At 40.9% G+C, this 19,855-nt stretch overlaps 1 protein-coding gene across 1 annotated transcript in view; it reads left to right on the top strand.

The window, feature by feature from the left end:
• The first annotated feature begins 11,786 nt into the window (after nucleotides 1–11,786).
• Chrnb3 (cholinergic receptor nicotinic beta 3 subunit) overlaps nucleotides 11,787–19,855 on the top strand; it is a 27,249-nt gene continuing 19,180 nt past the window's right edge. Inside the window, exon 1 of the mRNA XM_048792868.1 lies at nucleotides 11,787–12,180. Within this exon, the coding sequence (XP_048648825.1) occupies nucleotides 12,126–12,180 (55 nt within the window). The 5' untranslated portion in view covers nucleotides 11,787–12,125. The remainder of the gene's footprint in view (nucleotides 12,181–19,855) is intronic.

Genomic DNA, 19,855 nt, shown 5'->3' on the forward strand with positions numbered 1-19,855 from the left:
CCTAGATTTTCTAGTCTGCTCTATGTGCTTATTTAGTTGCAGAAGCTTTATATTTTCCAGTCTCCCCCACTTCTATTGTTTTATTTATCAGGGGCTTCCTGGCTATTCTTGATTTTATGTTTTTCTAAGTAAACGATTCACTCTTTTTATAATTTATACTATTTTAAACTTTAAAATCAACTTTACCTCCATGAAGTCATCAAGACCCTGGTAATCCACTCAATTTCAGTCCCAATGCCTAAATGCTTCTTACAGAAGGAGGCCTCCCAGGCTGATAGTGGGAAGTGGCAATGAGGCATACAAGTGGGGACTTCTAAGCATTTGATCAAGAGAGCAAAGGACTGAGATACATATCTTTGGCAAACTTAAAGTTCAAGTATAACTTTCCTCTTGCCCATAAAATGATGACTCACTTGATTTATCTTGGTTATAGAGAAATAGGAAGATTACATTTTCTTTATGAATTAATAGAGGAGTGTAAGTGAATTTGTGATGCTGCTCCTCTTTCTCTTGATTTTCTTATTTCTCTCAATAGCATAACTACTCTCTTTGTCATCTAAACGGGAAATTTTGCACCTCTCCCACATGCTTCTCATCCAATCAGTCATCAAGTCTCATAGGTTCCTCCTTCAGTGTCTTCTTTTTTTTCCAGGATAATTAGATCAGCAGTGTTTCAAGGTTCAAACCATAATGTTCCCTGGTTCAAACCGTGTTGTTCCACTGGCTGCTGTAATTTTAAAAAGAAACATATATTTTCCACAGCCAATTTCACTTATAAAAATGCATATACTCTTCTAATTAATTATTGTCAACCCATTTTAAGTTTAAGGAGTAAAATATATCAAACTCCACAAACAGATGGTCCTGCCTATTTAGCATGTAGTATACGTGTCAGTATTGTTCATTGTAGGACTTTAGAACAAAACATCATGCCTTCTCCAAACTGGAGCCAGTCACTGTTTAAAATCCATTTTCTGTGGGCTGCAGATGGATCTTTTAAAATTATCTGTATACACATCTATACACACATTCATAGATTAAAAATAGAAACAAATTTTTTAGAATCTAAAGATATTGTTAGACTTCACTCCTAGGTGTATAGCAAAAGTAGGAAGTACTCACATCCACCAAGAGACAAGCACAAGAATGTTTGTAGTAGCTTTAGTAATAAAAACCCCAAATTGCAAACAACACAGATGACCATCAGCAAGAGATTGGGTAAGTGAATTGGAATGTGTTCCTTCAATGGAATGCTACACAACAATAAAAAGAATGGACTACACTAAAATTTATTAATACGGATGACTCAGAGACAGAAGGGTGGGCAAAAGGAGAACAGAGAAAGAGTTCATGGGGTGTAGTTCTGTTTTTATGAAATCCAATATGTTAAAACCAATCTTTGATGATAAAGTCAGAACAATGGGAGTGGGTACAGCCTAAAAAGTGGCATAAGGGAACCTCCTGCAGTGTTGGAGATATTCCATCTCTTCCTCTGGGTGGTCACTGAATGAGTGTATGGCTATGCAAAAATTCATTGATTTGTATATTTAAGATTTGTAAACTTTCCTCAATGTATGTTATACTTGAGTAATCATAATGATAAAAAGTCTCAGATAACCCCCTTTCTAAATCCTCAAAGAGAATTCTCCAAAACTCCTTAGCCCCCAAATATCTGGCACAATAAAATCCACGTTGTTGCACAAGGCCAGTAGTCACAGAACTCAGTGTATTCTGTGCACTGGGTGCCCCCTGGAGCACAAACAGATCCACATCTCACAGTGTAATTGGAATGGAATTTCTCAGCCTCTTATCTCAATCATCATGTGAGTAAGAGAAATCTGGTCCAATTAGTGGATTAGGAACAAGATAAAGTGAGATTGAAATTCCCATACAGACAAATAGAAATTCTCATGCAAGATCAGAGCTGGCTTCATAAGCAATTGTAAATTTCCTGAGGATGGAGGACCACCATCCTATTTATTATTTTATCTTTGAGACTTTTTCACTGTGACTTCAACAAATAGAGTAGAAAATCAGAATGAATAAATGGGTAGATGGATGGATGGATGGATGGATGGATGGAACTTTATGTCCTTCGTAAAACAAAGTTTAATCATTCCTAAATACATGCTTTCTTTGTGGCAAGTTCCTCCTTAGTGCTTCATGATTAGAACAAGCCTCCTTGATATCTTCCCCTCCGATTCTATTGTGTCTTTGATGAAATATAATTATTTCAATTTTCTCAGTGTTCTTCCTTGGTAAAATACATCCTGTTCTCGTAATTTGTGTCCTATGGTGAAATTTTCTAGTGATAAGAAATGACTTTCTCACATTTGCTTTTCATGGGAATTGGCAATTATAACAGAGTCAAGTTAGTTTAAAATACATAGAATATGTAGATATTGGGTTTTGTCATTGAAGTTTTAATGTAAAAATCAGACAATCATTTCAACTTAAGGACTGAGACTTTCTCGTTGAAAGTCAGTCACCCCAGCCTGAGATCAGGGCAAGTCAAGGTCCTTCCACCCAGGGAAGGGGTGTGAATTAACTATTTTTTCCCAGGCTGGTGGAGGCTCAGCCTAGTACTCTGATAAATTTTTGCTGGGTCTCTAAAGTTTGTTAGAACAGAAGTGTTTTTAAAGACAACTGTACCTCCGCTGAAATACTGCTGATGTCCTTAGGTTACAGGCTGAGGAAGGAAGGCCCATAGGTGCTTTCTCTTTGCCACTCCTTAAAACATTTAGGATATTCTTCCTTTTTTACCCTATCTCTATCCTTAACTGTCCAAAGAATTGAACTCCTTCTGTATGCTGGGTTAGAACCAGGATTTCTCAACCTTAGCACTATTGATATTTGGGCCAAATAATCCTTTTATTGTGGGGCTTCTGTAATGCTCTCTAGGATGTTTAGTAGCTTCCCTAGTGTCTCCTCCTGGATGCCAGTAGCACACTTTGTCCCAGTTGTGGCAACCAGAATGTCTCCAGACATTGACAAATATTCCCTGTTGAGAAGCACTGGGTTAGGTTGATGAGATAGATATGAGGGCCAACTCAAAGCCTAGGAACCCAGCTCCCACTTGTCTCTGTTTTATATGCTTCCCACACTGCAGTGTTGATAAGCCACAGGGCAGGGAGCAGTAAAACATGAACTCCATAACTCCATAATAGCCATCGGGTGGGGTGGAGGTAAAGGTCACCAGGTATAGGAAGAGAAGGTGACAAAATGAAAATTTTATGACAATATTTTAGCATCCAAGATATTTTCTGTCTGGAGGCAGATCACAAAGCACTCACATGGGATTGCAAAGTTGGTGAGATCAAGGAGTATGTTTAACAAAACCTTCTGAACCAAATCTAAGAGTTATGGCATCTCCTTTAGAAATCCCTCTAGTATAGAAATAAGGGAACCTGGGTTTCCCCAATTTTTCCGTAATTCAATTCTTGGATTTCAAAGACTACCTAATGTTTCCAAATTCCTGAGTTGCCAAAGAACCATAGTGGGAACTAAAGCAGCAATGAGCAGGTACACACAGGCAAGGAAATGTTCCTTACTGTGTATCTACTACACGTGTCCTTGATCCATAACGGCACGCTCTCCACAGCTGCTTCATGACAGAATGACTGTGTGTTGACTGTTCATTTTGTATGATGCCAGATTCTTTCCCTTTCTCATAAAGGACCCTGCCTAGTTCCTTAGCTACAAAGGTGGGCACAGGACCCAGATTGGATTTATCAAAATTCCTAACCCTTGGCCACAAGTCAATAGCAGCCAAAATTATTTTTGAATGTTTTTCAAAGTTGGGAGAGAGAAAATCTTCCCTTTCTGTTCAGGAAGAATACCTGACAAGAATAATTTAAAGGAATAAAAGTTTATCTTAGTTCACAGTTTTGGAGGTTTAGTCCATGGTTGCCGACTCCATTGCTCTGAGCCCAAGGTGAGGCAGAACATCATGGAGGAAGAAAGTGATGGAGAGAAGCTGCTTCATGGCACTAGGAAGCAGAGAGAGAAAGGGGAAGTGGCCGTAGGCACGATGAACCTTCCTAGGGCAGCCCCAGTGACCCAACTCCGCCAGCCAGGCCCCACCTGCACACAGTTACCATCCAGTTAATCTATCAAACTAAGATATACTGGTTTGCTTTCAGATCTCATAATCCAATTATTTCACCTCTGAATACTTCCACATTAACGCAGGAGGTTTTGGGGACACTTCGTATCCAAACCATAGCATCAAGCATAGGAACATTACAGGGTTTATGCTTTGGCAAACAAACCAATACAGAAACAAATAAAAATCTTTTGTGTCAGAACTACATACTGACAATGGCTACTCAGATAAGAAAGTATTCAGAGAGTTCTCAGCAGTTGCAAATGGAGAAAAGGGAACATTTTGAATTCCCCTATTATTATGCTTTATTGCTCCTTCAACCAAAGTCCATTTTCTGTAACATTCTGGGGAAAATGAGTATAATTTAAGAAGCATCCAAAAACTTACCCACACTTCCACTGTTTAAAACCTGATGGTGAATTTAGTTTATTTTGGTTCTTAGCTCAAGAAAGATTTCAGTTGTTTTAAGAAAAAAAAAAAACAGCTCTGGGTAAGATGATTGTTCTCTAAGATGGAGTACTGAGTTAGTACATGAGGAATGTATAGATATGGGAACTGGACAAAAGGAAAATTCAAGGTAGGAAAATGAAGACACAAAGAGTAGATGAAAGAAATCCCTTCACAGCTCAAGTCAGGAGATTTCCATTTCAAAGTGCATTTCTCTCTTGTCCCTCATTAAGTTCTTAATAAGGAGTTTTAAAAACTGAATCTGTACATATTTCCTTAATCATTTAGCTTGAAAATCCCATAGTCCAGGATGGCTACAATTTTAAAACGATTTTTTAAAGACAGGAAATAAAAAGTGTTGGTGAGGACATGGAAAAACTGGAACCCTTGTGCACTGCTGTTGGAAATGTAAAATGGGAAGTCTCTGTGGCAAACCTGTATAGTGTTCCCTTAAAAAAATTGAAAATAGAAATATCATATGATAAGGGCCAGCAATTCCATTTCTGGGTATAGAAAATAATCAAAAGCAGGGACTCAAAGAGATATTTATACACTCGTGTTTATAGCAACATTACTCACAATATCCAAGTGTTTGTTGATGGGTGAATGAATAAACAAAATGTGGTCTCTCCTTAAACCTTATTGCAGATTGAACTATTGATCCCATCCCAGGCCTCTTGTTTAACCTTAAAAAGGAAGGAAATTCTCCAGACACATCCTAAACATGGATAAACCTTGAGAACAGTGTGCTAAATGAAATAAGACAGTCACAAAAACAAAAGCTGTGTATGATTACACTCACAGGACATACCCCGAGTACTCCAATCATGGAAAGTAGAAAGGGTTTACCAGGTCTAGGGAAGGAGAAATAGGAAATTATTGTTTAATGGGTACAGAGTTTCAGTTTTGCAAGATGTGAAAAGAGATTTGGGGGTGGATGTTGGAGAAAGTTGAGTAACAGTGTAAATATACTTAATACCACTGAACTGCACATGTAAACAGGATTAGGGGGTGTGGATTTAATGTTTGTGTTTATTTTGCTACAAGTTTTTTTAAGAAAAACCCCATAGGCCACAGGACAGGTTCCTTTCCTGGAGTCCAGTGTCTCACCCTGCCAGATTCCCATGCGTCACCCTGGAATGCAGTGAGTAACACCTGGGACCTTATTGCAGATTGAACTATTGATTTCATCCCAGGCCTCCTGAATCAGAAATTCTGAGCCCAGGAATTAGTTTTAACAAACTGCTGTAGTTTAGATGTTGAATATTCCCCAAAGGCTCAGGTGTTAAAGACTTGACTGCCGCCCCCAGATAGTATCATTGGATGTGGAACTTTAAGGAGGTGGGGCCTAGTGAGAGGTGCTTAGGTGGTTGGGGAGCTGGGGGTTTGCCCTGTAGTGATATTATGGAACCCCAGACTCTTTCTCTTTTGATTTCTTCTTCTCTCTTTGCTCCCTGGCTCATGATGTAAGTAGTTTTGCTCTGCACTCCTGTCATGATGGGCTGTCTTACCACTGGCCCAAAGCTATGGGGCCAGACAGTCATGGACTGCAATCTCCAAAATTGTAAGCTGAAATAAATCTTTCCTTCTTATAAGTTGATTATCTCTAGTATTTTATCATAGTACCAGAAAGCAGACTAACATACAAGCTCACCAGGTGATTCTGATGCCTCTCAAGTCAGAAAATCATTGTCCTACAGTAATAGAAGTAGGACAATAGGCAGAAATATGTTTCAAGATTCAGTATATGTATTGAAGACAGAATATGGCATGGTACTGGATTGATGGCAAGGTGGGCAATGAGAGGAATCAATAGGTAGAGATTGAATAGATACGTGTTAAATAAGTGAATGTGTTTTTTAAATGTTCTCCTGATAGTTTTTCTTATTTTACTCTCAAGTCAGAAAAAAAAGGCAAAGCATCAAGTTGGAGAACAGGAAACAAATAGGCTAGAGTTGTTATATAATCTTTAGGAATCCAATGCAAGGTAGGTTTTAATGAAGTGTATACTTGAAAGACCAGCAAATAAATAGTAGGTAAATGGTGGAGTTATAGATTTGCTTCCCAACAGGACTAGTGAAGTCACACAGAAAACCCACACACATAAACAAATCCCCACACAGAGAATTTTGAGCATAACTCTTCTTGCTTTTGGTACAAATGTTATCAGGGAAATGATACATAGAATGTGATTGGGGACTGAGTGATTTCCTGGGAAGAGGATTTTCTGTTTGAAAATTGGGACTGTTCTAGGCAAAAATAGTTGGTCATCCTGTTATAACACAGACTTGCAGAATTTTCAAACCCAAATAGAGCTTATCTGTACTGTGGTTCACCACTGTGGTTGCAGATTAGGATTCCTAGAGGAACTTCTAAAATAATCCAATTTCTGGGCCTTACACAGCACCAATTAAGTCCACATATCTTGGTACAAGACTCAGACATCAACAGTTTTTAAAAGCTCCCCAAGGGATTCTAATGAGCAGCTGGGATTGAGAACAACCAATCTAATCCAGCTACTCTGCTGGATTAATGAGAAATCTGATATCACCAAAAGTTATTTGTCCAAGGTCATACAACTATCACGGGGTCAAAGTCTGGGCTTCTGACTCTTGGGACAGTGTTCTTTCCATAACATCTAATCCTTTCATAGATAATAATTACTAATTATTTACCTGCCACCCCCTGTCCAGTCCTATTAATCAGGGCAACTCACCCACACATCACAAGTCCAGCCATCAACAAAATGACCTTTGGGCTTCCAGCTGTGTGTCCTCAATGTTGAAGTCCAGGGCATTTTCCCTTGCTCCCTCCTGACCCGCCTCCCTACCACCTTTTCTAAGTTCTCCTAATCTCCAAGCTAGTTTCTTAGGTTCAGCCCCCATTTCTTGCTCATGGCTCCCCTATGCTTCCATTTCCAGATTTGGCCTTATGGTTTGACCCCATCACTTTCTCACTTTAGTCTTGGACACCCAGGGAAGCCTATCTGGGGCCAGGAGGCCACCCTCTGCAGCAGCCTGTTTGGCCAGCACCACCATCAGAAGGGTTCAGACAAAGCTTCTTTAATCCCCTGGTTTATTTTGTTGAAAACACCAAATCTCAGGCCTGACAAACCTGCCCCTACCTGACCAGGAAAAATACTGAGGAATGATGGGGGTGATGACGACAGGAGCAAAGGACACTTGTGCTCTTCAAACAGAATGAAGCAAAAAGCCTCAGAAAAGAAATGGAAAGAACACAGGTTCAGAGTGAAAGGCAAACAGTGAGAAACCCTCTCTACCTTGGGTGGCCACGCTCCATCGCCCCATCGTCCTGAGGGCACTGAAGTCTTCCTACGACTGTAGCTGGAGGGCCTTCTACAGCCTAGGTCCTTGTGGCCAAGAGGGCACCCGCCTGGCCCCTTCCTTCTTTGTGGTGGTTTGATGTGGTTTGGCTGGGCTGTCAACCGCTGTTTTCTCCTGTGGTTTAACTTGGAAGCAGATGTCAGTTAGCGGTCAGTGGTCTGTAACCTGGCTTCTCTTCACAAGCACATGGGCCCCATTCCAGACCCACTAAGTCAGAATTCCTGGGAACAGATCCAGGGAAGTTTATTTCTCAAAGCTCCCCAGATAAGTGGGCAGCAGAGGTAGGCGTGGAAAACATTGCTGTCCATTATAGAGACTGTTTCCTGTTTGTACCCTTCTTCCCATGATACCCCCCAGGTTCCTGGGGCCTTGGCTGGGTGCTTCAGTTCTATGACTTGCTGGGCATCAACACATCCACCTTCATGATTTCTCCAGGCCTCAGAGCTGCAGCTCCTCTAGGTTCCCACAGGCTTAAGAGTTGTGTGGAGAAGGGTAAGGGGAGAGCCCTTTGACTCCTTCCACAGACAATCCATTATCTGTTGGTGGTTATGGGGGGTCTTGATTTAATATCTGAGCACCATCTTGAATGTTAACTGCCATTTTATGAGATAAATTTGGCTTTCCTGTACTTCTTCTTCCCCAAACTCCCCCCACTCCCATTAGTGACCTACCCCATGGTACCATAACCCTAAGCCAATCCTAGAAGGACATGACCCCTTGTCTCTGGAAAGCCCCATGGTGCCATTGATCTAAACCAATCCCATGCTATTCCCCGCCCGCCTAGCTCTGACACAAGCACCCCCTAGCCTATCCCCTAGCACCACAGCTACAATTCCAAACCCCTACCCGACAAAAGCTGAGCACCCAAACATCTCGGGTGCCTCTCTCCACTCTATAGAGAGATGGTCTTTATTTGTTTGGATCTCTACCTGGTCTCTGTCCTTCATTTCTCACTTGCCCATCTCTTGTTTTCTCACTTTCCTTTCAGTGGTATTTTTTTAAATTTAGGTAGGTTATTATATTTGTTATTTAAAAGTTAAGGAACAAGCTGGACATGGTATCATAGGCTTTTAATCCCAGGCTCTCAGGAAGCTGAGCAACTTAGCAAGACCCTGTCTCAAAAACCAAAAATTAAAATTAAGGAACAAATAATATGTGAATCAGACATACTTTTAAAATTGGTCAAATTCTGTTATGTGCAAGTATGACTATGCAGCATGGAACCCGATATTCTGTGTAATTATTATGCCTCCCCTCAAAAAAGGAGTGTATGTGAATCTGCAGTGTGATCTATAGTCCACCAGGGGGCACCCAAGTCCTATACCTCATAGTCCTTTTTTTTTTTTTTTTTTCCTCCCAAGTCTTTGCAATGCCAAACCCAGGGAAAGAGCAAAACCTTTTACCAGGAGACCTGGGCTTTCATGGTTTGCTTTCAAAAAAGAATTTGACACTTGTTTAAAAACCATAATGTTCCAAACTCCATAAACAATAAGAACAGTGATTATTGAAAGGTTGTCAGATTGTGAATAGTGCAGGGAAAGAAGTCAATAAGAGGAACCCAAGTTACCCAGAAGGGGTAGAACTTTGTGACCCTTTTCACAGACCAGATTCTGAAACTCTAGGAGATAAGGATAATTCCTTCTAACCATAAACTATTTAACAATGTCTGGTTAAGAATCCAATTAGAACCGGCCAGCATGGGTCAAAGTGACCTAGAGTTGTCATGGCAATGGGTACTTGAAAGTCTGATGTCATCTTGCTATGAGTCAAAAGCCAAGAGGTGGACCTAGGCAGGACTCTCTGGAAACTTCTCTGAAATTCTCAGTAAAACTGGAGTGCAGGAGAGGCACACTGTCCCTCTTCTCTCTGAGAGAACCCTCTCTCCCTTAATAGTGTCCCCTTTTCCTATCACTTAATAAACTCATGCCTGTTATTCAGAGTGACACGTCTGAAATATTTCTGACTTGGTCACAAGAACTGGAGTTTGAAGGAGGAACTTTGTACTGCCTCAGTTTCTTGGAAGGCTCTAACCCTCTAACACTTGTAGCATCAGGACCATGCCCCACTGGCACACCCTGGGAAACTGCAGTAGTCTTCAGAAAGCTCAGAGAGGAAGGAGCTGATCACCACCAAGGCTTCTGGTCTTGGCAGAATGCTGGGCATCAGACTGGGCAAAGGGTAGCAGAACTGCTGATTTCAAAAGATCATGTTGGCTGGCCACTGTGGAGATACTGAGACCATGAAAGCCTTTCAGATTCTTTTGCCTCCCCAGGGGAAGTGATGGAGGCCTGTTGATGACTGAGATTGGATTTCTTGCCTCAGGAGAATGGCAAGTTCCTTTTATTTGATTTATCAAAAAGAAAGGTGATGCTTCCTGCATACCTGGATGAGGGATGGCTAATATAATCCTAGTCAATTATAAATTCATAAAAGAATTGCAACACAATTCAGATGAATAGGAAAAATCAATGCATAATTCTTTCCTCTTTCCCTTTGTCCAAGGATATACTGAAACACCTGCATGTGACAGGCACTGGAGACACAGTGGAGACATCAGGAGGAAAGAACTCAGGCCTCCATTAGGAGCTCATGGTCTAGGGGGAAGGGCAGGCAGGGAAGAGTTTGGAGCAGGAGGGGCTGGTGTACAAAGTGGTGGGGTCAGAAGAAGGACAGTAGATTCAGGTCTCCTGGTTCTTAGGCCAGAATTCTTTTCACTACATGATAATTCTATGATGCACCATCTGGATGCCCAAAAGTTGGCAATGGTACACTGCTCTATTTGGATCTTTAATGTCTCCCAAAGGTCCATGTGTTAAAGGTTTGCTCAGCAAGGTAGCGCTCTTGGAGGTGGTAGGAACTTTGAGAGGTGGGGCTTAGTAGCAGGTGTTGGGAGCATGCGTTTGAAAGGGATAGTGGGACCCCTTCTTTTTCTTTCTTTTGAGCCCTGGCCCTGAGGTCAGAGGGCTCTCTGAGACAGGAGTATGGAGAGGTAGAACCTAAGGAAAGCTGGGAGACTCAAGAGCTCAAGTCTCCCAGTTCCAAGGCAGGGCTTTTTTCATATGGTTCCCTGCAGAGCACCTTCTGGATGTCTGGAAGCTGGCAATGACACACGGCAAGACTGCACCCTCCCACCATGATGTATTGCCTCAACACAGGCCCAAAGCCATGGGACTAACTGATCAACAACTAGGGACTCCAAAATCATGAGTCAAAATAACCTTTTTTCTTTATAAGTTCATTATCTCAGCTATTTGTTTTAGTGACAGAAAGCTGACTAACATACATAATGGAGGTTTAATGAGACATCACAGAAAAATTTTAAAATTGGACTAAATCAGCCTCTCTAAATTGAATTCATGTGTGCCCTGGAGAATGTTGCCCTGGGAGTCTGTCCCCATTTGGGTAACTCTTTGCTGTCACCTGGCTGTCTTGTCTTTGTAGCCCTAACTTTACACTTGTCCATTCATTAGATTTGCATTTATTAAGGGCCCTCTAGGGGTGTACAGTACTGAACGAGACGACATCTGATCAACTGTGAAGAAGGTGAAACAAAGAAAGGATGGCATTATCAGTCTCATAAGTGAACACAAGTCCAAATTCCTACCATAGTTTCTTCTGTAGCTAGGATGAGATGGTCTGGTGGGTTGAGGGGAAACTCCGAGAATGTTCTAATGTTAAAATACAGCCTCCATTAGACAAGGGAGGCTGCCAGATATATCCATTATCTGTAAGCTCCAAGTCCAAAATGAAAAGACACTAGAGGAATAATAAGTATAGGAAACTTCTCACTAACTTGCATGTTATAAAGTTGCATTTTGGAGGTTATAAAATGCAGATTTTTTTTTTTTTTTTTTTTGCTTTTACACAGATCTTCCAACCATAAAAAAGAACATCATGGAGCATCCCAAAGTTGCCTAGCTTGGTCCTTTTTCTATCACTCTGCATCTTTCTGCAAGAGAATAAATTAATAAGTCAGGAGTTAGGACCCAGAGATATGTTTTAGACTTACAGGACCTGACAGCTCACTGGAAATCAATGAAATGCACTTTAGGAAACATCACGCTAAAGCGATATGGTTGGAGACTATTTTAATCTCACTGCAGGTGGTTACTATCCCCTTGGGTTCTATCTTGACTTTGAACCACTGTGTTTTCTTTACAAAACCTCCTTTTGCAATGGAAATGCTCTGTGTTTAAGGAGGAAGAAATTATCTTTCCCAAACAGACATCATGATGCTAACAGATTTTGTGCCTGTACCTTTCATCCTCAGCATCACTCTCTCAGGTAAGCTCAAGTTAAACTAAATTAAACTGTGATTGTAGAATTATTTAAGCAAAGAAAGTAAAACTACAGTGTTGCTCGTGTTGAAATTGCAAACGGGCACACGTCTCTAGGATAATCTTTAGAATGTGGCTTGATGGATAATTCTATGTAATCTGAATATTGCTAAATAAGTCACAACTATAAATTCCATAAGGTTTATGTTCTGGCTATTTATTGTATATTACTCCTTTTGAATCATTGTGAGCATGGTAGGAAGTATTAAAAGCAGAGCAAATATTACTGAATGCAGATGGCTACTCAGAGGATTGTTAAAATATTTGCCATAGAAATTTTTATATCAACATTTTTGTATCATATCAATTAGGAATTACTAGGTCTGTGTGTTGATATTTAATTTTGTCCAGTAGGTCCTGTAGATGTCTACAAATATTTTCATACCTTTGTGTACATGGGAAGATTTGGTCTATTTGTATATCACAATTGAACAAAAAAATATCAAATGTTTCTCAACATGTGTGTATTACCATAAATGTTATTCATCTGAAAATAGAGGAATTTTTGATAAGGAAAGAGGACAAATAAAAGATAAGAGAGAAAGGCCAAAAGAGCAAAGAGAGAATAAAGGGAGAAATGTAGGAGAAAAGGAAAGAAGGAAAGACTGAAAAGCACAGGAGACAGTGGTCATTTTATGTAAACTTGAGAATAGAAAACTGTTCTCATGGAAATCAGAAACCATCTAAAGCCAAGAAGCCGAGGGTGAGAAAAGTGGTGTTCCATTAGCAATCTGTATTTATTTCTCAGCACTAGTTTCACCACATTTCGTTATTGCAATGTTCGGATGGAGAATTGGAGGTAGTAGGATAAATTTGCCTAAGTTGAGAAATAAATCCTAGACTTAAAAGTCATAGGGCTATGAGGCACACCTGGACATTATCTTATCTTCAAGAAGTCTTAATCTGCCAATACTAAAGACATCAATCAACTTCTGTTTTCACGTATAATGAAGGTACAAGAGTCTGGTGTTTTTCTGCCTTAATTTATCAGAGCATTCATTTATTGGGGGAAAAAATTGATTCTGACCTTGCTTTTCCTGGAGAAATCATCTCACTGGTTAGCAAGGGTAATTAGCATAAACTCTCTAGGATCAACTCTATATCATCTTCTATGCACAATAAGAATTCCATAAAAATTTGGAATTGGAGGGAAACCTTGTTCTCCATGGAGAAAGTTTTAAGAGTTTGGGAATGAAACCTGACCTGTACCAGTCTCTCATAGCTCTGTAATAAACCTAACACCCTGTAAGCATATCTCACATTTGTGACTATTTCTAGATCCTCTGGAGTCTGTTTATAATTTTAGATGTGTATCATTTCTCTTAAAATACTTTTAACCTTACCACTCATTGTAAAGACACTATTTTAATCACACAAAACTACTTTTTTCAAGTTGTAGGGGAAAATCCTCAACTTTTCATATGTCTAGCTTTGGTAAAAAAAGAGTGACATCTCTTATGTTGCTGATTCATATTTTGTGTGTTTGTGTCTGTTCCCAGAAAGCAGGAACTATATTTATTTATCCTCTCACCATTCTTATGACTGTTTATTCATCCAGTAAACATTCATTGGGCATCTACTATATCCTACGATAGTTCCAGGATGCAGGAATATAAGAAAGAATAAAAGAAAGTCATTCTAATAAGTTCACATGCCAGCAAGAATCCACTAAATATTTACTATTTGACTTCATCCTGAGGGCTCACTCCATGTATTGTCACAAGAGCCTGCCTGATTGATGGTATGGTTTTTTTTTTTTAAGAAGGTAATTATGGAAGGCAAAACCAAGATATACCAAGATGTATGTCAAAACAAAAATTATGTGTCTCTCAGTCAATCACACTTGCTGGGGTTTGAAATTCTTCAGTTATTTCTTTTCTTCTCTGACTGAAGAGAAACAATGATGTTAATTTCAATGAAACTACCATCATGGGAAGTTCCACCTAGTTCCTTTTCAGTTATTTATACTTTGGCGTGGGTGAGTTGGTCAAAATTTGGCCGACAGTGGATGTTGGTTTGGGGGTGATAAGAGGGCAGAGGACACTGAGAGCATGAAGAAAGGAAAGTTCACCAGGAATAAAGAGACCAGAAGCTCAAGCCTTAGGTTCCAAAGGAGAAGTTCTTTGTCTCAAGCTGGCATTGGTCGGCTCACTCCAATCCCTCATGATCCTACTCACTAGGCTTTAGAGAGTGAGTCCCCTCTAATCCCTCCATAGCTTTAGTTACCCCCCTGGATGCTCTTTCTGTTCTGATAAACAGCAGCCATAGTGAAGGGCTATTCCCCAATGAATGGCATATCTTAAACCATGGCTCTCTTTTGTATCTTCAAAGCAGCAAAAGTCCAGGCATTAATGGACCACACTCTGGCTGTTGCATGGACACAAAGATCCTGAAAGTACAGGACAAATGAACTGCTGGCAATCATCCACTCCCCATTTTTATGGAGAGAGATCAATGCTTTGCTTAAGATTACATAGCTTGGAATCAGGACCAGAACTCGTGTCTCTAACTCTGGGTCTAGTGCCTCTCAATGTTAAATAAATATTTGTCAGATTCTTGATGTAACAAGTGACGAGCTTGGCAAGGAACTCAGCATTCAGAGCCAAGAGCAGCGTGCTCTCCTGAAGCCCTTTCCCAGCCTGCATTCCATGTGGAGGAAATAAATAGCATTAGGCAAAGTGCTTTCGATCTCTGTCCCCATTGATCGCATGCATTCTCTGGCCCTCTCTGGTCCTCCTTCTTCTTGCCCTCTGCCTGTCTGGTCTCAAAGGAAATATTTTGGCCAAGAAAAATGAGGTAAAGATTAAGCAAGGAGGAGAGGAAGGAGAAGCGAAGAACAGGGATTGATAAGGGCAACAGAATTCTTCTTTACCAAAAGAGATGGTGAAAAGCTCTATTATGGAGCAAACAGCATCTACAGATGCTGCATTGGACCAAATGTGTATTAGGGAGGAGGGCGTGAAGGGGTGAAAAACAGGACTCAAAGCAAGGAAATGTGGGGAGACCATGGTTTAATTTGAAGCAGAAACACTCCCTCCTTGTAAGCACTGTATGTTCTTCTCCAAGGAAAGGAATCACAGTGTGGTGTCCCCAACAAAGAGGCTCCCAAGAAAAGTGCTCTGTGTCAGACATCAGCCACAGCACAAGGAGATTTGAGTAGGATTACAAAAAAACCATCAACAACGATGTTATTTGTGAGTTGGTTTTAGAATAGCACTCTTCCTGGTAGCTGGCTTTAAACAATAGTGGGTTGATTGGTTTCCTGCCATTATTACAAAATGCCTGAAATAATCAACTTGTAAAGATAAAATGTTTATTTTGGCTCAAATTCGGGAGGTTCCACTCCATGAGAGAGTGGCCCTGTTACTTGGGGCCCATGTTGGGACAGCACATGACAGAAGGAATGTGATGGGGGAAAGCCCCTTACATTATGAACCAGTGAACAAAAGGGAAGAGTAAGGGAACAGAATCTCATACCACTTCAAGGGCATGGCCCCAGTGACCTAGAACCTTCCATGTCTTAAAGGTTCTCCACTTCCCAATAATACCACCTTGAGAACCAAACCATTAACATATGAGCCTTTGGGGGGAAACTAAGAATCCAAACTATAGCAAACAGTAAAACATTTTGGAAAATAAAATGTTAATGACAAAACAAAAAATTGGCAATACATGTTCCTAGAATTAAACATGGAATATTCTTGAAAAAAATTCTTGAGGTAATTTTATGTGGTAGAGACCATAGTGGAGGTAACAGCCAGTTGTTCCCCTCAACGTTCAAAAAAATTATGGGCAGGTAGAAATATTATTGACCTTGTAGACAGAAGACCACACCTGCCCTCACTAGTGGGGTGACCTTGGGTAAGTCACTTTCCCTCTGAGTACCACCATATCTACACTTATAAAATGAGGGACTTGGATGATCTTAGAAGTCCTTTCCAGTTTGTCTTCACTTCTTTATCATTTTTCTTTTTCTTCCTCTTCACTGTCACTGAAATTGTGAAATCCAATCTTCCCAAATGGATACATCCCCGGGAAGGGCCACTCCTCTTCTAAGATCAGTTTTGGGTTCCTCAGTAGATCACTGAGATACATTTTAGAACATTGGTCTTATCCAATTAATTTAAAAGATGAGTCAATTTGTGAAAATTTCATCAACACGACTTGTCAAGAATCCATTTAATCCTTAAAACAATAATTTTCCTGGAAATCCTGAGCACATCTGTGATTTTACATTCCCTGGAGTAGTGAACCAGGATCACTGCCTCCTCCCCCCATGTCACAGAACACATCCTTTCTGACCTTAGTTGATTCGTTGTTTGTTCATGAAACATCATCAAATATTTGTTGAGGCTCTGGTTTCAGAATCAACTGTGAGAAGCCCTTGCCCTTTCTCATAATATTCTATTTTACAAGAAAGACAAACATAAACACGTCTAGGCCTACCTTCTATATCTACTGCAGCTATTTTTGAAAAGGTTCAGAAACTTTGAAGATACTAGGGATAAAGCATTAAAAACTTTGACAGTGTGTGGGGGTGATCTGTTGTTTGGGTCAGAATAGATATTTCTTAGCTATTAACGGATTTGGTATATTTGGATAGGAAGTGTTCCTCCCAAAGCTCTTGTGTTAATTTAGGAATGTTTGAAGGTGAAATGATTAGATTTTGAGAGCTCTAACCTTATTAGTCCATCCTAGTTTGAATGCTCCAGGTGGTAACTGTGGGCAGATAGGGCATGGCTGGAGGAGGTGAATCTCTGGGACATACCCTGGGAGGGTTCTTCTTCCCTACAGCCCTTCCCCTCCTCTCCGTCTGTATGTCCTGGCCACCATGAGGCAGCTGCTTTCCTCCACTGCACCCTTCAGCTGTGATGTTCTGCCTCACCCTAGGCTCAGGGGAATGGAGTTGACCCATCATGGACTGAACCTTAGAACCATAAACCTGATTAAACTTCCCCTCCTTTAAGTTGCTCTTGTCAGGTATTTTGGTTACAGTAATGAAAATATGACTAGCACATCAGCCTAGGCTTCCATAAAAGAATACAATTAACTAGCTAGCTAAATAGTAGGCATTTATTTATTTATTTATTTATTCCAGAACTATAATTCTGGAAGTTGGGAGTTCATGGCCAAGATGCCAGCAAGTTCAGTTTCTGGTGAAGACCTTTTTTTGGTTTGATAGCTGACTTCTTGCTAGGTCTCACAAGGCCTTTCCTCTGTACCACCTTAGAGGTCCTTTCTCCAACTAACGTCACATCAGGGACTTCAGCATATGATTTTTGGGGGACACAAATATTTAGTCACTAACAGTCAGTACAGGTTTATGTGCTTCAGATAGAAGCCTCACCATCTGACATGGAGAAGAGCAGAACCACTCGTTTTCCTTCAGATCCTGGTTAAAAAAAAAAAAGCAGGACTCAAAAGTTTTCATCGAGGGTATAGCTGTGGGATGGCAAATATGGGGGATGTCAAGATCATGATTTTAGATTTTCCCTCCCAACATGCAACTCCATGACTGTGCAATTTTCCTGCCAAGAAGGGAAGTTCTTGGGCCCTTGCTCATCTCCAATCCCCCAAATTCAGGGCTTAGGGTTGTCTTAACTGAGAAACCTGTGGTATATGATTATTCAGTAGTTCTCAGCATCTCTGGAGTGTCTCCATCCATTATAAGAGGATGTCCTTAGAAAATTGTACTAATTGGGCTAAACTGGGATGCAGGGACTCCCAAGGAAATCTAGTATTTAGGGACCCCAGGAACCACTCAAGTGGTGCCTGAGGCAGGGCAGCAGTCAGATGCACATGCACACTTACCAAATAGGGAATTGTTTTTCTCACATACCAGGAAATAGGGAGATATGAAATCCTAGACTATTAGAGATGAAGCTTCTGTCTGAAATCCTAGACTATTAGAGATGAAGCTTCTGTCTGACTTTCTAATCTGCCACCCTGCACGTGTAGCTTTAGTTAAGCTTGCAATATACTTGGATATCAACTCTCTAGGCATCATGTCTCATTTCCTGAGAGGAAGAAAGAGGGGCACATCAAGTTGAGTCCATCCTCTTTAACAATCTTCCCTGTAAACCCCACCTTATAGCTTCCATTTGTGTCTTAATTGGCCACATGTGATTCATAGGCCATTCCTACCTGTAAGGGATGCTGGGAGATGAACATTTTAAGTGGCACCATGCAACCCTGATTAAATTCAGCATCTGTTACCAAGGGAAAAGGGAGATGGCTGCTGGACAGAGAACTAGAGTGTCCCCTGAAGTTCACGTGTTGGAAAATTAATTCCCAATGTGGCAGAGTATTAGGAGACAGAGGCTAATGGGGGGCATTTGGGTCATGAGGCATCTTCAAGCATGAATTAATGCCATTATCAAGGGAGTAAATTCCTTACAAAAGAACAAGTTTGGTCACGTCTTGTTCCCTCTCTTTCTCTCTCATTGTCTTTCCATTCTTGGATGATGCAGCCTGAAGACTCTTGTCAAATGGTAGCCCTTTGATCTTAGGCTTTCCAGCTTTCAGAACCATTAACCTATAAATTTCTGTCCATTATAAATGACCCAGTCTCTGGAAGTCTGTTATAGCAATACAAAAAGACTAAGATGAGTGTTTTTCAAAAGATATTCTCTACCTTCAAGCAAGTGGGCTCCCTGCTGCAGGGTAAAGCTCAGATAAGGAAGACAGCTATGTCCTCTCTGCTTCTCTCTTCTCCTGAGCAATTCAACTCTAGCCCTGACTCCCCAAATACCACCCAGCAAAACTGAAGCCAAGAAGCTAACTGCATTGTTCAAGTATTTGTTCATTCAATAACAGTTTTCTCAGCAACTACTATGTGCCCAGCAATTGTTCTAGGAGCTGGGAAAAGAGTGGTGTGGAAAAGAAGTCCCTAACATTCTGCAACTGATATTATGCATTGTGACAGATAAAAATCCAAGTAAACGAGCAGCAGAATTATGTGCTCTAATGGAAGATAAAATGCCATCAGGGGAGAAAATGGAGAGGGATTATTGGACAGCATAACCTGGAAGGACCTCTCTAAGGAGATGATTTGAGCAAAGACTAGACAAAGTGAAAGAAGGACCACGAGGCTCTCTAGGGAAGAGCCTTCCCAGAGCCCAGGCATCCAGGCTTGTTCTGAAAAGAGGACATAGGTCTGGGGGACTAGGGAGCAGGGATGAGGGCAGAGTGGGAGAAGATAGGGAGTACCTAGGCAGGGCCACAGCATGTGGGAGACCATGGTAAGGTAAACAGGGACATGGACAATAGGCCTCAGTGAACTTCCCTTATCTACAACTGTTCCCCTCCCCGCCCTCCTGCCCTGCCCTAAATGATCCTGCCACCAAAATTCCTATGACCTGGCCCTGCCCCCCAAAAGGGTTCTCCAAAAGTAACTATTTCCTCCATAACCTGGCTCTGCTAAGGCCTTATAAAACCCAGACCCTCAAGGTAGCCTGCTGCCATTTTCCCCCCGAAGATGTGCCCCTCTGGTCCATTGAGGTCTGCCTCCATTTTCTTTATTTTATTTTATATTTTTGTAGTTGTAGATGGACAGCATGCCTCTTTTCTTCCTTCCTTCCTTCCTTCCTTCCTTCCTTCCTTCCTTCCTTCCTTCCTTCCTT

Source organism: Marmota marmota, unplaced genomic scaffold, assembly GCF_001458135.2.
Source record: "Marmota marmota marmota unplaced genomic scaffold, marMar, whole genome shotgun sequence".
NCBI lineage: Eukaryota > Metazoa > Chordata > Mammalia > Rodentia > Sciuridae > Marmota > Marmota marmota.